The sequence below is a fragment of the Rutidosis leptorrhynchoides genome, chromosome 3 (assembly GCF_046630445.1).
Source record: "Rutidosis leptorrhynchoides isolate AG116_Rl617_1_P2 chromosome 3, CSIRO_AGI_Rlap_v1, whole genome shotgun sequence".
In the NCBI taxonomy this organism is placed as follows: domain Eukaryota; kingdom Viridiplantae; phylum Streptophyta; class Magnoliopsida; order Asterales; family Asteraceae; genus Rutidosis; species Rutidosis leptorrhynchoides.
Window position 1 is genome coordinate 408,181,632 of NC_092335.1, and position 24,878 is coordinate 408,206,509.

Sequence of the window (24,878 nt, forward strand, 5' to 3'; positions counted from 1 at the left end):
TGGGTAGTGCAATCCCAATCGCTATGCTCGGTCTTTTGTTGTAATTAAACGAAATGGGTCAAAATTGTCACGTCCTTGTATTTATGGGTCGTTGGAGTCCCGAGGGTCGTAATACTCTTTTTGTCATTTAAAACCCGTTTGTGTATTGTTTGAAAATGGTTAAACTTAGTTTGGGCCAATGAAACTTGATTTGGTTGAAAATGGGTTGTCAAGTTATATTGATGGGTTGACCGTGTTTCCAGCTTTAGAGCGACGCGCAAATGCTCGATACCTGATGGTCAGTTCTGGTCACAAATTCTGCTTTGAAACTTAGTTATAAGCCGCACCGCGCATATGGGTCTGGCGTGCTGCACCGTTTATAAAAAAAAAAAAAACATGTTTTCTCGTAAAGTGTTTTGGGGTCGTTACAAAGAGCCTCTTCCCTTTCGTTGTATCATTTGTTGAAGATGTTTTCTAGTTGAAAACGTTTCCCGTTTTATATAAGTATTCGTTAATTTTGTGGAAAAAAAAAATTAAATAAATAAAAAAGACTTGATTGAAAATATCAAAATGCCCATTTAATTAATTAATACATTTTTAGCACAAGTCTACCAATGATCCACATTACTTCCAAATGAATATCCACATGGTTGGTTAACCAAATGATTTGGCAATCTAATTACCAACAACAAAATAACATCTAAACACATACATGATAACAAGTCTTAATTTCCAGTTTTGAAATATTACAAGTTAGTTAACCTTTTCGAATGTGGAAGAAGGAAGAGCAGCAGGATCAAGTTCAAATAATCCTTTTGGTACACCTTCTCTTTCCGTTCCACTCATTCTATAACAAGGAACCATGTGACCAAATCTGTACTTTTCACTCTCCGTTATTATCGTCGTCTCTTCACCCTCTTTTCGTCTAAAAAGACACACGAAACCGTTCACTTTTTCCAAATACGATACACGAACACCCACTTTTTCATCATAATCCGATAAAATTTCTACAAAATCATATTCGTACTTTCGTTCTTCTTCTTCTTCATCATCTGAGTGCCACGTCATAGACCAGTTCCGAAAAAGTGCCCACGTCTCCCCTTTTTTTGGAGTTATGTAAAATGTCCCCCCTTTTTGACCTGTTTCCCATGTGACCAAATGCGAGAAGGAAAAAAGATTTTCAGCCTTATCGTTTTTGCCACGTTTAAACGCTCCACAAGAAACGGGTAAATCTTGTTCAACCCATTTCTTTTCATCCGGGGTTACCGGATCAGGTTTCAACCATTGTATTTGCAATTTAAACCCTGATGCAATCTTTTTAATGTAAGCATAGAATCTGGGCATAGCATCTTGAGTATCGTAACAAGCCCATACCTGACCCACACAAAAACACTCTTCTTTTCTATCTTTATCAAAGTCACTAAACTCTGGATCCGGACATTCATATGTTTCAGGTTCGGTTTCTATTTCCATTTCTTCTTCTTCCGAATCGTCATCATTGTTTTCTTTATCATTTTGTTGACGCTTTTTTGTGTCGGTTTCTTTCATTTTATCTTCTTTTTTCACCTTGTTTTTCGAAAAAGTGTCTCCTGTGTCACTCTGTTCAGATACGTCACTCTTCTTTTCTTGTTTCGATAGCATCTCATCATCATCATCATCATCTTTATCATCATTATCATTATCGTTATCAATATCAACATCAACATCAACATCAACATCAACATCAACATCAACATCAACATCAACATCAACATCAACATCAACATGATTTTCTTTGTACGAAACGTTTCTTTTTGCACGTGACGATCTCCGAGGCTGCTCACCAAAATACTGATAATCCTGATTATCAACGTTATTTTCCACGCCGTTTTCGTCACTATCGCTGTGTGTTTCTACATCTTCTTCTTCCTCTTCTTCTGATTCAGATCTTTCACTACTGTCGGAAGTTTCATTACCGTCAGAACTTTCACTCGATTCATCTACTCTCTTTTTCCGTTTTCTGTTCGTATTTCCTTTTGCCTTCGGATCATCTTTTTTCTCATATGCTGCTGCTGGTTTTGCTTTATAACTCGGTTGCTGATATTGAGTTTGAGTTTGGGTTGTACTTTGTGCATTAGAAGCAGTACCACCATGGCCATTCAAGTCAAAAGCAGTGAAAGATTTTTTGCAATTTTGACAATTAATAACTTTGTTAACATCTGTTCTATAAAATTCATACCTAACCGAACAAAATACACAAACCGTCCAAAAAGTCAACGGATTCGTTTGAGTTTGAGGCATAGGCTGATGTGGCGCCGGCTGATGTGTAAAATGAAAATTACCAGGTGGGCGGACCCCAGTAAAATTAACAGATTGATGGATATTACTAGACGGCCTGGTTGGTTGTTGTTTCGGAGGGGCCCACTTTGGAGTTGAAACATGATTTCCACAAGTTCTACGTTTGCAATCATGCAATGTTCTTTTTTCAGGGTCCAAAAGTACTCGTTGAGCTTCACCAATTAGCTTAAAAGCATCAGTAGAACCAGAAAACATGTTCTTATCGGGATGTAATACAAGTGCTAACTTTCTATATTGTTTTTTAATTGACAGCTCATCAGCAGAAGGTTCGATTTTCAGAATTCCGTACCAGTCTTTATCGGTACCGTACGATTTCTTCTCGGCCGAACAGTGTACTTCGCATACGGCTATCATTTGGGATATGTTTTCGAGTTCGGAATAAAGAGATTGGGCCTTCATCGCAATCTTTAGGGCCCCGTTAAAGTCCTTAATCTCCATTTTCTTCTCTGCGAGCCACTTCGCCCGCAACGCTTCCTCTTTGTTGCAATCCATCAATAAGACTTCAATCACCTTCACTTCATTAATTAAATTAATTTAAATTTAAATAATTAAATTTGGCTATTTACATGTTAATCTTAATATACACAAATCAGGTCATCAGAGATACGTACGTATGTATGTATACACACGCACATATATGAATTCAACTCAATATAAACATATGTACGTATATGATTCCACTTTCTTTATATTTTATTTGTATATATTAAAGATTCTATTAATGGATTAAGTAGGATGCTATAAATAAATGGGTTTTTTCTATTATTTACTTCATGAGTTTACGGCGTGTCAAGCAATCTTTAAGATGATTACAGAAGAAAAAAAAAAGGAAATACACTTCATCCAATATTTAAACCAGTTCTATAGCATCCAAAGATATAACTGTTTAATCAATTATAATCATGTAAATTCAATTAAATTCAATGGTAATATAATAAAATAACAGCCAGAGAGACCACTACCTCATACGACAATGTATGTCAAATTTTGTCGTTAACTGAGTTGGTTGAAATAAAAGCTGCTTTGATAGTTCCAGCTGCAAAAAGTCAATAATTCTTTCATTCTTTGTAAGGGAATCAAGCAAAATTAAATTATTAGTTACTTTTATAATACATCCATTAGATATTTCTTCACATATTCAATTAGCCTATCATAAATCAGCAAAATAACCACAACTTGCAGTACCGATCTTTAACATCAATCTATAGGTATTTATATCATTTTCTAATTTTCAATATTTGGGGTTCAAGAACAAGATGACACACATGCATTTAGTTACTTATTAGTTGGTCAAAAGCAGTAACTATTCAAGCATACACCTTCCTTTTTTTATAAAAACCATCAGATACATGACAACATTCGAAAAAATCAAAAGGGATGAGTCGACAATAAGGTGCACATTTCTATATTCTAATTTTTGTAAATATTTTTCAGATTTAAAATATCCTTAAATCAAATTTTTCCATTTATATGATTAAACAGTGTACGATGATCGACTCAACCACTATCAATAAGACTACGAAAAAACTTCTATGTATACATTTTGAATATTAAATTGGAAAATAGTCCTCCAATTGTAGGTTAACACGAACTTCTTAAACAGTCACTTCACCATCAAACTTAAATACACTCGCTATCACAAAAGTTTTTATTAAACTAATTCGTGACTTACTTGTAACTCATATTAACAAATCATATGAACTGGAAAGGACGAAAAAATGCTTAAGTCAACGTTTTTAATCCCAATAACATCAAAAGTTAGAATCATACAAAAAACCCCTCGATGTGTGATTAACTCCTCAATCGTCAAAAGAGGAAATATTATTAAAGCTAATAAAAGACTAATAACTAATTAGATTAATAGTTAGGTCTATAAACTAGGTTAACAACGTACTGGTTTTAATATACTTTGTGATCCTAGTATCGCTAGGGTGTGAGTCGGGGATACTTTAAAGATCAAAAGGTGAAACATATAACTCATCAGTTAATCATTATTCGAAAACGTAATCTGTCAAGGATGTTAATTAATAACGTATTGAACCTTATTTATACGTTTTTCATATTAAGCATCCTGTCATACTTATAAGCTCCAAGATAAGAGTAACTAATATGTGCAACACAACGATTAACACTCGTTAAATCATAAAGTAAAAATTAATTGGTCACATCATGCCATCGCGGAACAAAATATTGGAATACACATATGTTGTTCATTTCCAACATAAGAATAAGAAATGAAAAAAAAAATAAAAAAATAAAGACACCAGCATACTTTTCATATAGTGGAATGAAAACAAGAAACAGGGCAAAAAAGTTTTCAAGGATCGAAAAAGGCAAAAACTAAAAACAGTTACGTCATATTATATTCAAACAACAGTTCCTAGCTGGAACCATCAAATATTTCAAGCTGCAAGGTTACAACATTATAACTAACCACTAACCACAATCATTCAACAATAGCATGATAAAGGTTACACATACAACACTCCTATAAATCACCTCTAAGTAAACAATTTGATTTTAAGTGAGTCGTGAATCCCTAAAAATGATTAGTCAAACTTAAAAAAAATTAGGGTAACCTAAAATTGAACAACTGAAATAATAAAAGGTAAAACCTGGATTATAATAAAAAGTAAACAAATTAAACAAGAAATTTTACCTTTTGGTGTTAAACTCGTGACGATTGCACAGGAAATCGATGAAAATTTAAGGACCGGCTACTGACAGCAAAGCGAAGTATGGGATGGGTGCCCAAGGTGATTTTGCCCTTTACAGGAACAAAAAAGGGTCAATAGTTGGGGGTGCCTGGTAGTGATTAGGCAAGTTTGAACGGGCTGGGCCCCAATAGAGAGTTTTGGGCATGGCCCGATAGAGGGTTTTGGGCATGGCCCAATAGGGGGTTTTTGGGTTTGGCCCGATAGGGGGATTTTGGGCTTGGCCCAATATGGGTTTTGGTCATGACTCGATCTGAAATTTTGGGTTGTGTTGGGCTCAAACATGACCAGACCATTTTCAACCGTGGCGATGATATCACAGGCATTTTGGCCAAAAAGTGTAAAAAAAAGTGCAAACTGACTGTGAATAGGCACTGACATTTTTTAACCGGTGTGCAAGTCTTTTGTGTCAAATATTGAGTAGGATGATGTGGTAAAATCTGATTGGAAATAGGGTAAGAAAAAATAAATTAATAATAATAAATATATATTAATTAAAATTAAAAACTATGTGACTGGATGAGGGAGGAACTCACAGACACAAATAGCTCGTCACCTCCATGATTAACGAAATATGGAGGAACAAACTGACGCCCCGTGAGTGGCTGTCAGATTTTATCAGATGTTGCCAACTAGGACTAACGGAGCAAAGAAACGCCTGGCTGGAGGTGGTCTTACGGTCACCCCACATTTTTTTTATCCAAAAAGCCCTCGTAAATGGTAAGAGACTCATACAATGTACGAACATCATGAATCTCAGTATTGTAAAATTAAGGTCGCGACCCAAATGTTTACCGTCATGAACGACAAAATTTAGGTCGAGACCCAAATGTTTACGGTCATGACCAAGAAACTCGGCATTCGCAAATCACAAGAAAATTTCTTGCGACTTGCAAATGGTAGATTTTTAATACATATTGTGTAAACGATTTATTTGACAAGAGAAAATTCAAATATCTCGGTCGCTAGTGATATGTGATCTTTTTTGCGATTTGTGAGAATATTTTACTTAGAAAATGATTTTCTGGCCTACTCAAATCAACCTAATATTTAACCTACCAAATCAACAATTGACAAGTGTATTATTTTTTTTCAATTATTTTAATTAGTATTTAATCTTTTGGGTTGTTTCTAAACTGCCCTTTTATAAGTATTTACAGAGTACGTATTATTATGATCCCTCATAAAAACCCTAACGATTTATGTTCTACGCCTCTCGCTGGTTTTCATTGATTGCAAGCTTTTTCTCTCATTGAATAAGAATAAAAGGTATTCTCCAAATCCCATACCGAATCCCATGTGTGGGTTGAGGTTCGAGGCATTCCGGCGATGTTTGTTTCTAGTGACAACATTATTAAGGTGGCCGAATTTGTGGGCAAAGTTTTGTTGGTCGCAGAAGCTTCGGCTAATATGAGTAATGTTGTATCCTCTTTTTATAACGACCCGTCCTAATCCATCTGGACGAATACATTACATTTGGTTACATCGCGAGGTAATTGACCTCTATATGATACATTTTACAAACATTGCATTCGTTTTTAAAAGACAAACTTTCATTTCATCGACAGTTGACGGAATGCATACCATTTCATAATATATCCAACTATAATTGACTTAGTAATAGTCTTGATGAACTCGACGACTCGAATGCAACGTCTTTTGAAATATGTCATGAATGACTCCAAGTAATATCTCTAATATGAGCAATTGCACAGTGGAAGATTTCTTTAATACATGAGAATAAACATGCTTTCAAGTGTCAACCAAAAGGTTGGTGAGTTCATTAGTTTATCATAATCGATCATTTTCATCATTTTAATAGACCACAAGAATTTCATTTCATTTCTCATAAACATACGTCCCATGCATAGAGACAAAAATCATTCATATGGATTGAACACCTGGTAACCGACATTAACAAGATGCATATAAGAATATCCCCTATCATTTCGGGAAATCCTTCGGACATGATAAAAACGAATTCGAAGTACTAAAGCATCCGGTACTTTGGAAAGGGGTTCGTTAGGCCCAATAGATCTATCTTTAGGATTCGCGTCAATTAGGGGTGCACTAATTCTCAAAATTAGTGATGTTCCCTAATTCTTAGGCTACCAAGCAAAAAGGGGCATATTCGGCTTCGATCATTCAACCATATAATATAGTTTCGATTACTTGTGTCTATTTCGTAAAACATTTATAAAAATTGCGCATGTATTCTCAGCCCAAAAATATAAAGGGCAAAAAGGTAAATGAAACTCACTGTACTGTATTTTGTAGTAAACATACATATGATGACATTTGAACAATGCAGGGTTGGTCTCGGATTCACGAACCTCAGCGAAGTAGTTCTAAAAAAACATGCCCAAGTCCGGGTTTGAACCCGCGACGTCCCGCTAACCCGATATATCCTTAACCACTCCTTTGACCTCGCTTTTTACGATTATAACTAGGATTTTAATTTAATTAACCCGGTCCTATCTGTTTCCCTTTCTCTTTTTCTTCTTCTAAACTGGATCGACTAGGGACATTTAACAACCATCATCATCTAAACTATATCATCTTCATCTCATTGCTTCGTGATCATAATCATAAATCATATCATAATCAAGATCATTCATATTATTATTTCCATAATATATTTCCATCATCATCAATAACATTTATAACCTAAAATCATAATCACTATCACAATGACCTTCGGTCATCATCCTTCGTTAAAATCATACATCACGACTTCTACATCTTCATTCATTATACATTTTATCAAACCGCCACCATTGTAAAAAAAATGAACACTTCGGTATATTAGCAAACATCACGAGCCCAACTAGTTAGTCCAGTAGCAAATGAATCAGTAGCCCAAATTTGCGGCCCAACTGAAAAACGAAATAGGCCATCGGCCCAACAGGAAACTTACATAGGCCCGGTTAAATTATAAGCCCGCTAAGGAAATCTTCACAAGCCCACAGATCACAAGAGTTTACGATTGTAAGAGAAAGGCAGGATAATTTGGTTAGTCACGTGGGACTTCGTTGTCTTTACAGTGTATACCATTTCATGATTATCTTTAATATAACCATCCCCATCAATGTATTAATATCACTAATGAATTAATTTGACAAGTGGAGAAAGTGTCGGCCAACAAAAAGGAGAAGAGCACTCAACTTCTTATCATTATTTTTATATCAATATCACTATTTTTGTTACTTTAATAGAGATAGAATTAGCAGCAGGCTGCAGGAGAGTTGTTTGGTTTGTGGGTTCACTATGGTAAACAGCTACAGTAAACAGAAAAACAGATGCATTCGTGGGTTCTTATTGGGTTTTTGAAATAGAAACAAAGAAGAGGATGAGAAGATATTGAAGTGGTCATGGTGGTGTTGGTGTTTGATGACCGGAGCAACAATGAAATGATTTGTGTGGTGTTTTTCGAATAAAAACTGCAACAGAATAGAATAATAGAAGCTGCAGTAATCTTACTAGTTGGATATGGTGGGCTGTGGTTTGTTTACGTGAGCTGATCCAGGAAACAGAAGAAGTCGAGCAGAACCGAAGTTGTGTGGTGTTTGTTGGTGACAGAATACAGTAACGAAGAAGGAACAGCTCAGTTTGCTTTAAAGAGTGTTCAATGATGGTTGTTCAACTTGGTGGTGGTCGAATTAAGGTGAAGGTGGTGAGATTGTGATGGTTCTCGGATGAGAAGCGGAGAGAGAAAAATGGTGGTGTCGATTAGATGGAAGAGGGTGGTGATTTCAAACATAAACGCGAGTGTTGGTGGTTGCTCATGGTTTAAAGATGGTGGTGTGATCGAATAGCAAGGCTGCAGTAACAGTAACAGTATCTAATTTAGATGATGGTGATCGATATTTTGGCGATAATGGGTGTTAGGGTGGTGATGATATGATTGTCGTGAAGGTGGTGCTGCAAACGAAACAACGAATAAAATATGTCGAACGATTTCAAGGATGGTTTAACATGAAGCAGATGATGACGAGGGTGGTGTTTCCCGGTGATGGTGGCAGTTGTGGAGGTGGTGATTCACTATGGTGGTGTCGGGTTTTTGCAGTAAAGGAGAAACAGATAGATAGATTGAAGCAGAAAGAGCAGTTTGGTTTATACTTATATTATTGTGAGTAATCAATTGGTCGACAGCATTCAATCACAAACAGGCATTCAATCACAAACAGTAGAAAACGTGTAACTGATACATGATAGATTATTCGCCATTCTTTGTTTTTATTTTATAATTAATTTTAATAATTAATAAATATATTAATAATAATAATAATAATAATAATAATAATAATAATAATAATAATAATAATAATAATAATAATAATAATAATAATAATAATAATAATTAATCATAATGTTGAAAGATTGAGATTGAGAGGAACGGTTAACAAACACAACACAGTAATAAACGAAAATATCAAAGTTCCTACAGTGAAGCCATCCAGGTTTTTAAACTCTTGTACCGACAGTTTTAACTCGAATATATATCGTGTCCATTGCTAAATAGTTTAATATCTAAAAGTGTTCCTAAAAAATCCCAAATTTTCAATTTAAATCCCTTTATTTATTCTGGTCATTACCTGTTTGAAACTTGATCAAAAAGGTTCGATAATTATTTATTTTCTGTTCCAATTTATATGTACGGAGTACAAAAACTTAGATTGAAAAGGTAAAAAAAAAATATTTATCAAAACTATTATCTTTTTAATCAAATTTTGGAACAACTTTTATTTTAAAACTTCATATATATATATTAGACCTATTTTAAAAATAATTAAACGTCAACCGAAAGTTACAGACATTTACCATTTAAGCTCAAAATTAATTATATTTAATATACACTATGTATATATATATAAACAGTTGTAAATAACAAAATTTACTACGCAAACAAATATATATTAAATAATTAAATTAAATATAACAACATATATATATACAAGAAATATACATATAAAATAATAGTTTTTATTACAATGTATTTTATTGTAGATATTTATTTATACCAATAAATGTTATATAATAGTTTATTATTGTTCATGTTATTATATATATTATACATATATTTATATATACACATATTTATATATATATATCCACATATTTACAAGCAATAGTTCGTGAATCATCAGGGACAGTCGAAGGTCACATGAATATATGAAAATAGTTCAAACTTTTTGAGACTCATCATTACAGACTTTGCTTATCGTGTCGAAATATATAAAGATTAAGTTTAAATTTGATCGGAAATTTCTGGGTCGTCATAGTACCTACCCGTTAAAGAAATTTCGTCCCGAAATTTGAGTGAGGTGGTCATGGCTAACCATAAAAATGTTTTCATGACGAATATGAGTTGATAAATAGAGTTTTATCATTATTGAGTAATATGGATAAAACAATTCGTTTATTCGAAGAGCACGAATGAAGTTAACACAAAAGAGTGAAATGAATAAATAAAGTTTCGTCTTAACTTTTGACGTTGTCCTGGTTGAATTCCGGAATTCAAGGGATTAAAGAAAATCTTCGAAATCTAGAAGATTTGATTCTTCGACGGGTAAGGAAATTAAGATCTCTATAATTAAATACGGTGATCTGCCTTGATTACTCTGTCTAATATTTCCATTATAAATTAAGCTCTTCTGTTCCATTATTCTCACCATTCCTATACTTTTTTTCTTAGTTCATACATCCAAAAGATTGTGAAAAGGCTTAATCCCATTCTAATCCTTGATATTTTCCAAATTACCATTTCTGTCATCCTTCATTTTCAATCTTCCACCAGAAAATCTGTTTACTTCTACTATTACCTTGGGGTGATATTATCCTTAATTATACCGTGTCTTTATATTGCTATTCGTATTAATATCCACGATTTGTAATTTATGTGTTGTTATCGGGTTTTATATTCTCCCTTATATTTTGGAGTCCCTGCTTTCGTCTTCTATAATCATTGTCATTCACAGTTAATGCTCTCTCTTATTTGCTGTGATTTATACCCCCTTTCTATTTCGGAGCTCCATGCTTTTGTTTTCTTTTCACAAGTATTGGTCCAGAATTCGTAGGTATGGAGTTTCGACTCATCATAATATACAAGGTAGAAAGGAAAGGTAGTAGCACGATTTGATTTGTGAAATTACCAGAATATTCAAAAAAGACCGAATCATCAAGAAAAATATTTTCTGGTTATGTTTGGAGGTTAAGTAGAATGCCAGAGTCGTGTAACATGGCACATGATGATGTTATGATCTGTGAATCATCACGTTCCATTAGAAACTCAGCATGACTTACTGTAACATAATCACGTTGATCAAGTGTCATTATATTATACTAACACATGCATCAATTTCCAACACTACTTTAAAATCATTCATAATTCAAACTCGAATTTTAAAGAAATTTAGAAACTAAAGTAGTTTCCTTTATGATGTAATATAGATAGCGCGAAGAGATAAATAATTTCGGACGAGAATATTTATGAAAATATCTTCATAAATATCGAAGATATTTATGATGATATTTTGGAATTTCTAAGTTCGATGGTGGATGAAGAAAGATTTTTCGCAAGATTTTAACATGAGTACGGAGCAAGATATTCGTTGAAGGTTTCATCGGATCCAGAATTACCTGGATTCTTTGAATATATGGTATGGTCCTTGTATTTGACCTTGGTCTCCTTCATGGTTTGTTCAATCTGTTTTTCAGTACCAAATTTTCTATCGAGCGTTCCTAACACTCCTTTCTTTATCATCAAACTTTTGGCCGTTTAGACTATCTACAATTTTTCTGTTTCCTCTGCATTTAATGCTACGATATCTGAATCATCGGTTATCAATCCGAGGTGGTTTCAGGAGAATTGTGTTTTTAGATGATTAAACGCTGATGGTAATATGGTGAAATATAAAAGGTTCCCCGGTAACAATAAAGAACACGCATATATATCAAAGTTATAATATGGTTGTTTCGAACGAAAAGTCGAAGTTGATTTGCTGGAGCTGTGACAAAATTTGCTACTTTGAAAGGGATTACTAAGTTATTTTGGGTAATAATAATGCTTACAGGATCAGGTACGAATTCGTGTAAAACTTTTACTTCGATTCCGAGAGTTTTTTTTCCAAGCGCATAACTATATGCATAGATCTTTCCTTCCGTAAATGAAGTGTGGTTGGTTCATCATCTCGATTGAGGTGTTTTCAAGAATCATGAAAGGTTTGAACGCAGATTGGAATCGTCAAGATACAAATGAGGTTTAAGTTGAAATCAAGTGGCAAACTTGAAGAAATGTTTAGTTTCATATGTTATAATCAATATTTTAATTCATTTTAATTGTCCAATGTTGGTAGTCCACAGTTAGCAGTCCACAGTTACTAAGTCAATAATTCATATATATATAGTTTATAATATTCGAATTAATTAATACGTATCGTGACCCGTGTTCATGTCTCAGACTCGATCACAACTCAAATTATATATATTATTTGAGAATCAACCTCAACCATGTATAGCTAACTCAAGCATTACAGCATATAGAGTGTCTATGGTTATTCCAAATAATATATATATATATATATATATATATATATATATATATATATATATATATATATATATATATATATATATATATATATATGTATATATATATATAACATATATATATGTATATATATATAACATATATATATATATAAATATATACATATATATATACATATATATACATATATATATATACACATATATATATACATATATATATATATATATATATATATATATATATATATATATATATATATATATATATATATATATATATATATATATATGCGTCGATATGATATGTCAAAACCTTGTATACGTGTCCCGATATTTAAAGTGCGTAAAATAAATACAGAAATTAAATGACGATAAATAAAATTGCGAGAATTAAAATTGCGATAAATAAATTGCGATAATTAAAATGTAATAAGAAATTAACAGTTAGCTAGGAACAGTTAGCTAGGATTTTGTTAGCCTGGATTCTTAACAAAATTTCTCATAGTTAATTTGTTTGTTTCTAACAAATTTTATTTTGTCCAATATTTTCTTCATTATGCCACTTGTTGGATTCTGATAGGTCAAAATCCAAATATAAAATTGGATAAAACTAGTTATTCTGTGGTGAACGGATACATAAATCTGTGAATGTAAGTAGGATAGTAAATGACTGTTGAATCAGATTCGAAGAATGTACAGTGTAACTTATTAATGTGAAATCTAAATATTCTTCGGGTATTACCTACCCGTTAAAATATTTTCACCATAATCAGTTTGTACAAAAGAATTTTTAATTACAATCTTTATGAAAACATATATTCATATATATTTTCTTCAGATGTAATCATGGATTTAATGAGTTAATATGATATTAAACTCATTTGATTTTCGGTTTGAGCTAGAATAAATAATCTCTAAGACTTTAGAGATTACATAATCGCCATGAAGAACGAAGATAGTTTATGTAGAACGATTCGTAGAACGATGATTATGCTTGAGGTATAGATTGCGAGGTTGAGAAGTGTGATGATGTTGTTGTTGTTGGTACCGGTTATGCTGCTGGTGCTGCTGATGGTGGTACTGTTGCTGTCGATACTACAAGTGTTGTTGGTGTTGAGGTTGGTGATGATGTTGGTGTAGTAAGTATAGCTTGTAAATCATGCACCATTCTTATCAGGGTTTCTATCCTACCATCTATCATTTCTATCCATCCACTCATCTGATTCGACAGATCTTGATTATCAATTCGAAGTTCCCTAACTTCTTCTAATATTCCCCTTCGATTGGTATTCGGAAGTAGAGGTTGAATATTTTCTGAGATTGCAGTAATGCGACCTTCGAGGTGGAAAACTTTAGTAAGAAGGGTGAATACAGTGTTGCGCATAGGTTCACCGGTGAGTACATCGTTTTCTTTGATGTTAGGAGGTAAGTTTGGTTCGCGGTAAGGCTCTCCTTCTTCTTTTCTCCATCGAGTGAGTAAGTCTCGAACCCACCCCCATCTCCTCCAGAAGGAAAAATAGCTAAACGGTGGAGACACTTCGGGTTCATTAACTTCAGAGTCTACTTCAATACGCATCTCGAAATTGCTTCCGGAACTAATGGAATCCAAGCTAGGTGTAGCATCCATCTCTTATGATCAGTTAGAGAATTTTCGATATGAAATGATTTTTGGTTATCGGATAATATTCTAATTATATAGAATATCTAATATAGTACAGAAGATCCCGTAGATTACGGAGGAAATTAAGGAAACGTGTCAGATAAAGTCTACAGTAACAGATACGCTAAGATATGGATTTGTCTATACACTATTCATGCAATCAATGCAGTAAGATGTGTCTAGACTAGGAATGATAAGCATGTAATTTCCTAAGGATGATAAGTAGATGATTTTCGACATGAAATGATAAGCAAAACTTTTGACATGCAGACACGGTCGAAGTCCAGACCCACTAATGCATCTAAACAACTATCAGTTAGACACACTAATGCAAGACCTGGTTCGCTAAGACCATCGCTCTGATACCACCTATAACGACCCGTCCTAATCCATCTGGATGAATACATTACATTTGGTTACATCGCGAGGTAATTGACCTCTATATGATACATTTTACAAACATTGCATTTGTTTTTAAAAGACAAACTTTCATTTCATTGACAGTTGACAGCATGCATACCATTTCATGATATATCCAACTATAATTGACTTAGTAATAGTCTTGATGAACTCGACGACTCGAATGCAACGTCTTTTGAAATATGTCATGAATGACTCCAAGTAATATCTCTAATATGAGCAATTACACAGCGGAAGATTTCTTTAATACCTGAGAATAAACATGCTTTCAAGTGTCAACCAAAAGGTTGGTGAGTTCATTAGTTTATCATAATCGATCATTTTCATCATTTTAATAGACCACAAGAATTTCATTTCATTTCTCATAAACATACGTCCCATGTATAGAGACAAAAATCATTCATATGGATTGAACACCTGGTAACCGACATTAACAAGATGCATATAAGAATATCCCCTATCATTCCGGGAAATCCTTCGGACATGATAAAAACGAATTCGAAGTACTAAAGCATCCGGTACTTTGGATGGGGTTAGTTAGGCTCAATAGATCTATCTTTAGGATTCACGTCAATTAGGGGTGCACTAATTCTCAAAATTAGTGATGTTCCCTAATTCTTTGGCTACCAAGCAAAATGGGGCATATTCGACTTCGATCATTCAACCATATAATGTAGTTTCGATTACTTGTGTCTATTTCGCAAAACATTTATAAAAATTGCGCATGTATTCTCAGCCCAAAAATATAAAGGGTAAAAAGGCAAATGAAACTCACCGTACTGTATTTTGTAGTAAAAATACATATGACGACATTTGAACAATGCAGGGTTGGTCTCGGATTCACGAACCTCAATGAAGTAGTTCTAAAAAAAATGACCAAGTCCGGGTTTGAACCCGCGACGTCCCGCTAACCCGATATATCCTTAATCACTCCTTTGACCTCGCTTTTTTCGATTAAAACTAGGATTTTAATTTGATTAACCCGATCCTATCTGTTTCCCTTTCTGTTTTTCTTCTTCTAAACTAGATCGACTAGGGACATTTAACAACCATCATCATCTAAACTATATCATCTTAATCTCATTGCTTCATGATCATAATCATAAATCATATCATAATCAAGATCATTCATATTATTATTTCCATAATATATTTCCATCATCATCAATAACATTTATAACCTAAAATCATAATCACTATCACAATGACCTTCGGTCATCATCCTTCGTTAAAATCATACAGCAGGACTTCTATATCTTCATTCATTATATATTTTATCAAACCGCCACCATTGTAAAAAAAAAATGAACACTTCGGTATATTAGCAAACATCACGAGCCCAACTAGTTAGTCCAGTAGCAAACGAATCAGTAGCCCAAATTTGCGGCCTAACTGAAAAACGAAATAGGCCATCGACCCAACAGGAAACTTACATAGGCCCGGTTAAATTATAAGCCCGCTAAGGAAATCTTCACAAGCCCACATATCACAAGAGTTTACGGTTGCAAGAGAAAGGCTGGATAATTTGGTTTGTCACGTGGGACTTCGTTGTCTTTACAGTGTATACCATTTCATGATTATCTTAAATATAACCATCCCCATCAATGTATTAATATCACTAATGAATTAATTTGACAAGTGGAGAAAGTGTCGGCCAACAAAAAGGAGAAGAGCACTCAACTTCTTATCATTATTTTTATATCAATATCACTATTTTTGTTACTTTAATAGAGGTAGAATTAGCAGCAGGCTACAGGAGAGTTGTTTGGTTTGTGGGTTCACTATGGTAAACAGCTACAGTAAACAGAAAAACAGATGCATTTGTGGGTTCTTATTGTGTTTTTGAAATAGAAACAAATAAGAGGATGAGAAGATATTGAAGTGGTCATGGTGGTGTTGGTGTTTGACGACCGGAGCAACAATGAAATGATTTGTGTGGTGTTTTTCGAATAAAAACTGCAACATAATAGAATAATAGAAGCTGCAGTAATCTTACTAGTTGGAGATGGTGGGCTGTGGTTTGTTTGCGTGAGCTGATCCAGGAAACAGAAGAAGTCGAGCAAAACTGAAGTTGTGTGGTGTTTGTTGGTGACAGAAAATAGTAACGAAGAAGCAACAGCTCAGTTTGCTTTAAAGAGTATTCAATGATGGTTGTTCAACTTGGTGGTGGTCGAATGAAGGTGAAGGTGGTGAGATTGTGATGGTTTTCGGATGAGAAGCGGAGAGAGAAAAATGGTGGTGTCGATTAGATGGAAGAGGGTGGTGATTTCAAACATAAACGCGAGTGTTGGTGGTTGCTCATGGTTTAAAGATGATGGTGTGATCGAATAGCATGGCTACAGTAACAATATCTAATTTAGATGATGGTGATCGATGTTTTGGCGATAATGGGTGTTAGAGTGGTGATGATATGATTGTCGTGAAGGTGGTGCTGCAAACGAAACAACGAATAAAATATGTCGAACGATTTCAAGGACGGTTTAACATGAAGCAGATGATGACGAGGGTGGTGTTTCCCGGTGATGGTGGCAGCTGTGGAGGTGGTGATTCACTATGGTGGTGTCGGGTTTTTGCAGTAAAGGAGAAACAGATAGATAGATTGAAGCAGAAAGAGCAGTTTGGTTTATACTTATATTATTGTGAGTAACCAATTGGTCGACAGCATTCAATCACAAACAGGCATTCAATCACAAACAGTAGAAAACGTGTAACTGATACATGATAGATTATTCGCCATTCTTTGTTTTTATTTTATAATTAATTTTAATAATTAATAAATATAATAATAATAATAATAATAATAATAATAATAATAATAATAATTATTATTATTATTATTATAATAATAATAATAATAATAATAATAATAATAATAATAATAATAATAATAATAATAATAATAATAATAATAATAATAATAATAATAATAATAATAATATTAATTAATCATAATGTTGAAAGATTGAGATTGAGAGGAACGGTTAACAAACACAACACAGTAATAAACGAAAATATCAAAGTTCCTACAGTGAAGCCATCGAGGTTTTTAAACTCTTGTACCGACAGTTTTAACTCGAATATATATCGTGTCCATTGCTAAACAGTTTAATATCTAAAAGTGTTCCTAAAAAATCCCAAATTTTCAATTTAAATCCCTTTATTTATTCTGGTCATTACCTGTTTGAAACTTGATCAAAAAGATTCGATAATTATTTATTTTCTGTTCCAATTTATATGTACGGAGTACAAAAACTTAGATTGAAAAGGTAAAAAAAATATTTATCAAAAATATTATCTTTTTAATCAAATTTTGGAACAACTTTTATTTTAAAACTTCATATATATATAGTAGACCTATTTTAAAAATAATTAAACGTCAACCGAAAGTTACAGACATTTACCATTTAAGCTCAAAATTAATTATATTTAATATACACTATGTATATATATAAACAGTTGTAAATAACAAAATTTACTATGCAAATAAATATATATTAAATAATTAAATTAAATATAACAACATATATATACAAGAAATATACATATAAAATAATAGTTTTTATTACAATGTATTTTATTGTACATATTTATTTATAACAATAAATGTTATATAATAGTTTATTAATGTTCATGTTATTATATATATTATACATATATTTATATATACACATATTTATATATATTCACATATTTACAAGCAATGGTTCGTGAATCATCGGGGACAGTCGAAGGTCACATGAATATATGAAAATAGTTCAAACTTTTTGAGACTCATCATTACAGACTTTGCTTATCGTGTCGAAATATATAAAGGTTAAGTTTAAATTTGATCGGAAATTTCCGGGTCGTTACACTTTGGCCTTTGTGGAGACCAATTGGGTGAAACACGTGCACACTTTGGTTCTAGCAAATTTGCTCTCGGAGTCCCTTTGTAAGAGTCACATATGGGTTAACGAGGTTGCGGATTCGGTGATCGGGGAGAAGTTACAAGCATTATCTTGTTCTTCGACTTTTGTAGAGTTTTCAAATCGTAAAATTGCTACATATACAATGGCTTGTGATAATCTCCCTATCAACACAAATGTGGATCAAGGTTTGGGTTATCAGGTTGATTTGCAAAGTGATCGTGTTTTCAATGGTAAGAATGACGATGAGGGTCAAGGGCAAAAGATGAATGAGGTGTTGGTGGGTAACTCTGCTGCTTCTGATTTTGACATTCCTATGGTGGGCCGTCAATCCAGCCCATTGAAGTGTGTTGGGATAGGTCGTATCTCTCGGGTGGACTCGCAGGTTGCTAGGCTTGTTCCTGTCCAGTTATGTTCGGCTGGTTTTTCATTTCAAGTTAACAGGGAGTGTACTAATGCTACTAGGGATAATATAGTTGATTTGGGTTCGGCTTCTAATCGTGATACACTGAACGATTCTCATGTTTTGGATGAAGAGACGGGTGTGCTGGATGCGGTCATGAAAGCTTCTGGGTGTTTTGATGTTATGGACGATAACGTTTCTTTGGTTAAGAATAAGGATTTAGATGTAGGTGGCGTGAAGGAGACGATGGATACGGTGTCGAATCTTGATAAGGGTAAAAAGATTTGTGTAGTCGATGAGGCTCTTGGCAATCCGTTTTATAATTTGGATGTGGTTGAAGATGCATTTGGAAGTGTTGGTTTGGGTCCAAAAACTAAAAAAGACGTATAGCGGATGTTTTGGCAACCGAAAAGTGTATTGAAACTTATAATGCTCTTCTTGACAATTTGGCCAACGTTGCTACAGGTAATTGTGCGGGTCGTAAGTTTTGTATTTGTGTAGATAAAAGTTGTAAAGGTTTTTGTAGGGGTTGGCATGTACATGCTAACAAGTTTCGGCGCAATGGGGGTTCAAATGTTGAAATTAAAGGGGATATCAAGAAGAGAGGTAAGGTTAAGAAAAAAGGTGGTAAGGATGGGGCGTTGTGTTTGCACGATTCTAGTGACAAAGTGGGCTAATCAACCTCGATTTCTATGTTTCATTAGCAAATCAACCTACTGGTATCAGCTGATCCTGATTAACGACTACTACACTCTGCTTACAGCTATACCATGAAAATATTTTTATGTTTTACAACTCTTGACACTATAAGAATTTTTTGGGCTGCCGATAGGCCTAACCCATCACCTTGTTGTAATTATGTATCATTGCTAATTAACCCTTATATTACTAAAAAGGGTGGGGAATCCCGTCGTTTGATACCCACCCAAACTTAAAAACGGGTCAAAACGACATGACCCAAACTCCAATCCAAAAACTGCAAGAAACCCCCATCAACTATAACCAACTTACAAAAACTACCCTTAACCCCAGGGGGTAAAACATAAATTCTCTCAAATAAAATAAAAACTCCACTCAAACACTTCTACAGCCCGTATCTGTCTCCTCGCCCCGAGTTAAATTTCACCGACCACACCGTTAAACTCGAAATATTTTTATGAACAGAACGAAACTAATTACATTCGAAACGGACACTTTTTAAAAAACGCCAAACACAATGACATCCCGTATCTTCCCGCTCGCCGCGAGTTAAATTTTTTTGACAACATCGCCATACTCGAAATAATTTTATGAACAAAACGAAAATAAGTACGTTAGAAAGGGACACTTTTTAAAAAACGTTAAACACAACGACAGCCCGTATCTTTCTGCTCGCCGCGAGTTAAATTTTTTCGACAACACCGTTAGACTCGAAATACTTTTATCAACAAAACTAACTACGTTCGAACCGGACAGTTTTTAAAAAACACTAAAGACGGCGACACCTAAAACGGCACTTAACGCATGGACCGTTTTCCCTTCTGTAAATACATAAAGCTACGTTAAATATGAATATACAGGCCGAAAGCCCCCGCCGCATCGCGCGAGCCTGATCCGGACTAGTTTATTAACAAACTTCCTTGTTTTTTTTTAAAAACAAACAAACAAAGGTATATTATATTTGGAGGAATATTCAATTGAATTCAACTTTTAAGTTGAGATCCAAGAGACCAATCAGAGTGCGACATGTGGCGCGACAATTATTTGTGATTTGAAAAAAAAATTAAAAAAAAAAAATTTCCCCGAAATTTTTTTTTAATTTTTTTTTCAAAATGTTTTTTTTCTATTTTTTTTAATCACATTTGATTGAATTTGACATGTAGTAAATCAAATGTGATTCTGCATGCATATCACATGTGATTGTAAAACCCAATTGCATGTGATTCTACATGTCAAATTCAATCACATGCGATTGAAAAAAAAAACAATTTGAAAAAAAAAATTGAATTTTTTTTCCAATCACATGTGATTAGATTGACATGCAGAATCACATGTGATTGAGTTTTACAATCACATGTGATTGGATTTGAAATGGTAAATTTTAAAAAAGGAAATTTTAAAAAATAAAATAAAATTCCAATCACATGTAGTTGTCGCGCTCTAATTGGTCCGTTGGATTTGAAAAAAATTATTGAATTAAAGGAATTACACTTCATTATATTTATTCTAAGTACTAATTAATAATTATAATAATAATTACCGTACATCAAAAGATAACTACAATTGATAACTAGTAATCTTTTCTGGTCCCCGAGCCAGGGAGCTTGTAAAAGGGTATGACACAATCTAATTAACTCAAATTATATATAAAAAGAAAATCTCACACACACACACACACTATATATATATATATATATATATATATATATATATATATATATATATATATATATATATATATATATATATATATATAGCCAAAAGTTCAAACGAGAATTATAAAAAAGGCGAGAACTGCGAGAACTTTTGATTTATAAAGATTTTCACATGTAACTAGATTGAATCGCATATAAACCTTGATGAAAAGTACGAATGAACAAAAAATAGTTGAAAAACACTTATATTTTACCTATATAATTAAATATATAGTTTCTCGTTCACATGTGCATATTTGTTTTCGAACATGTGAACAGTTTCATATAGTTAACAATTTAACATGTAATTTGAGCTAATGAACATATGTTTGTTAATGATATGTGCATTAATTAACATTTGCATGTAATTTGTTGCATTTAAATGCATAAAAACTATTAAATTAAATAGTTCTCGCAGTTCTCACCTTTTTAGTGGTTCTCGTTATATATATATATATATATATATATATATATATATATATATATATATATATATATATATATATATATATATATATATATATATATATGTATGTATGTATGTATGTATGTATGTATGTATGTATGTATGTATGTATGTATGTATGTGTGTGTGTGTGTGTTTAATATCAACCGTTTAAATTCCTAGTATTAAAATTGGGTGATGATATGTACACAACCACTTTTTACACATACACAACCAAATATGCTTTACAGTGTTGTACAGTACAACACTGTAAAACGTGTTTGATTGTGTATGTGTAAAAAATGGTTATGTACATATCAATTCCCATTAAAATTAGAATTAGGGATTAGGGATGTCAATGGGCAGACAAAAACCCGCGACCCGAGGTATCCATAGTCGTGACGGGTCAAAACCAGGAGATGAATATATGATACCCGCGACGAAAAATCTGACCTGTGAATCTGTAACACTCATTTGTAAAACCCTTGAATATACCCGTTAACCCACATAATTATATTTTAATTACACATTAATATGTTTATATATTCAGTATCAATCCATAATTATCAGCGAGTTTACTCGTGAGTCATGGGTATCCGTGAGCTCGTATTTGTTAATACGTAGTATGTATATGTTTCAAACATGCGGGATTTCCTGTGGGTCATGGGTAACCGTGATCACTGCAACAGGCAAAAAATTAACCCCTGACAAGTAGATGGGCCCCGATGGTAAAATAAAATTTTGGCAGGTGGGTCACAGATATTAAGGGTCTGTGCTCGTTACCCACGAGTGACATTCGTAATCATGATCTTACCATTTATTTGGGTGATGATATCGTATTTGTCATTCTTATGTTTTGTAAGATGTTTTTTGTCTGAAGATTTGCGAATCATGTCTGTAGAGAAGATGTGACATAAATGTTTGTATGTTGAATAATGAAGACTGTTCGTATTTATGTTTGCAAAATAACTTATTTCTATCTGCAACACTAAGAAGCTTATTTCTGAGCTCGCAAATTTCAGACAACATAAGATATGATTTTATTTTATTTCTCTAGAAATACAAGCAGTCTACACTAAAAAAGTTCGTAGAAGACATAATAAGATCTACATAATAAACAATACCTAAAATTTCAACAAAACCATAATTATTAGTTATTGGTCTCTCTTCTAATAAGTTATTTGTGACTCTGTTAATTATCAATTATTATTCAATATTAAGTAACAAGTTATAGATTAGTCGTGCGTTGCGGCGGTGCATTTTAAAAAAAAAAAATGTGCATTTTGAAAAAAGAAGAAAAAAGAAAGAAGGTGCCGTGTCTAGAACCTATGACCCCACGTAACCATTTCAAATATAGCGCCCAACCACTCAAGCAACTTTATATTTCTTATATATACAAGTCATTAATTATTTGACCATTAAAACTATCGATTTTTTAAGAAAGTCGAAATTGGAAGCAGCAATTGGGAGTTAATGATTTTTGAATATAAACCAATAGTTAAAAAAATGAATATTAATAGTAATATATATATATATATATATATATATATATTAGAGAGATAATTGAGTTTGTTATTAATAAAAGATTGAAATTCAAATTAATTGTTGAAATTTAAATGAATGGTTGACTTTATGAGTGAGATACAATTATGACCAAATTTTAATAATTGAAAATCATAGTTATACATCTAAGATTGATATTCAATCTTTAATGACAAAATTATAATTTTCATTTTACTTTAACTATTTCACATGATATATACAATAAACATAAAAAATTATAATTTTTTTTTTTTTTTTTTTTTTTTTTTTTTTTTGAAAAGCAAAAAGTATTATTATAACTTATAGAATGTATCGTTACAAGGCCCTACATTCAACCTATACAATGTATGAACAATAACGGAGCGAATGGACATATTGGAATATAAACAATTGAAGTAGGAATCGGGAGCATCGAAGCCTTCTTAGCAAAATGAGGGAACGAACTTGATAGAGACAAGCGGGGAAGGAGGATGCAACCGTACCGATCAAGCGGCGACAAAGTTGACAAAACACCAACCCATTTAATCTACCCACATAAGCTAAAGAAAAAACTCCGGCACTACCCGATTTCTGGGGATTCGAATTAGCCAATTCCCACGCGATTTGGAGATGGAACCGAGTAAAACGAAGGGTTTAAGAGCCATTGGTGCCATTCAATAGGATTTTTCTTCCGTGTTCGGGTTGAGATCCAGCTATAGCTTTGCGATTGAGTTTCGGAGATGATCATAGCAGGGTTCCACATTTTATTTGAAAAGACTTTTAAGTTTCTATGTTTCCATATAATATAGCATGCTATCCATTTGGTGGCAAGCCATAAAGATGATCCAAAGGCGTTTTGTGGGAAACCTTGATCGGAGATGATGGCCCCGTTTATGTCGGAAATTGAATAGTTATTTTGATTCCACCAGTCAAGTATTTGTGTCCAGATTGAGGAAACCTTAGGGCAAGTGATCAGCGCGTGTTCAATGGATTCGATATGATGTTCGCATAAGGGACATAGGATGGTGTGTAGATCAATTCCTTTTTTATCTAGTTCACTTCTAGCAGGTATCTTTAGCTGTATGGCCCTCCAAGTAAAAATGAAGACTTTTTGTGGGACGAATTTGTTGCGAGGTATATCAATGTTTCGAGAATGGATACCGTATTAATCATCTCTACTCATTCAAAGCAAAACAATTATACTTTGATATGCATTAATATAATTAAATTAAAATTTAAAATTTCCTAATAATTTTGAAATTTTATTTGTCATCCAACCTTTAACTTAGCTGGACATGATATAAAAAGTAAAGGACATTAAATTATACTAAAAAAAAATTATGATATTTTTTTTGCTTGAATACTATCATGAAACTTCTATATACATTACGTGGCTTTAAGAATTTTCTTGTTAATATTTATGACCTATTATATGTCTTCTATTTATGCTTATTTTATGTATATATAGTAACTTTTAAGATTTATTTTCTATAGTCAACAACTACCTCATTCTGCCTATATAAGTAAATGTCCAACCAACAACAAATCAG

At 33.1% G+C, this 24,878-nt stretch overlaps 2 protein-coding genes across 4 annotated transcripts; both read right to left on the reverse strand.

The window, feature by feature from the left end:
- Positions 1–556: 556 nt before the first annotated feature.
- LOC139897756 (uncharacterized) lies at positions 557–5,087 on the reverse strand. 3 transcript variants are annotated; one of them, XM_071880450.1, is made up of 4 exons: positions 4,976–5,087; positions 3,279–3,352; positions 1,702–2,826; positions 557–1,671 (listed from the first exon to the last, which is right to left on the reverse strand). In XM_071880450.1, the coding sequence occupies exons 3-4, from the start codon at positions 2,806–2,808 to the stop codon at positions 733–735; spliced, it is 2,046 nt and encodes a 681-aa protein (XP_071736551.1). In that variant the 5' UTR covers positions 2,809–2,826; positions 3,279–3,352; positions 4,976–5,087; the 3' UTR covers positions 557–732. The 3 variants fall into 3 exon arrangements, with proteins under 3 accessions (XP_071736551.1, XP_071736549.1, XP_071736550.1); XM_071880448.1 differs by having other exon boundaries at positions 557–2,826; XM_071880449.1 differs by having other exon boundaries at positions 557–2,831.
- An 18,845-nt stretch (positions 5,088–23,932) lies between these two features.
- Positions 23,933–24,501, reverse strand: LOC139901380 (uncharacterized). The gene is made up of 2 exons (XM_071884101.1): positions 24,490–24,501; positions 23,933–24,406 (listed from the first exon to the last, which is right to left on the reverse strand). The coding sequence occupies exons 1-2, from the start codon at positions 24,499–24,501 to the stop codon at positions 23,933–23,935; spliced, it is 486 nt and encodes a 161-aa protein (XP_071740202.1).
- Positions 24,502–24,878: the final 377 nt, after the last annotated feature.

Excerpts from the sequence above, each read along its gene's own strand:
- LOC139897756 (XM_071880448.1), bottom strand. The coding sequence starts at position 2,808 with ATGGATTGCAACAAAGAGGAAGCGTTGCGGGCGAAGTGGCTCGCAGAG.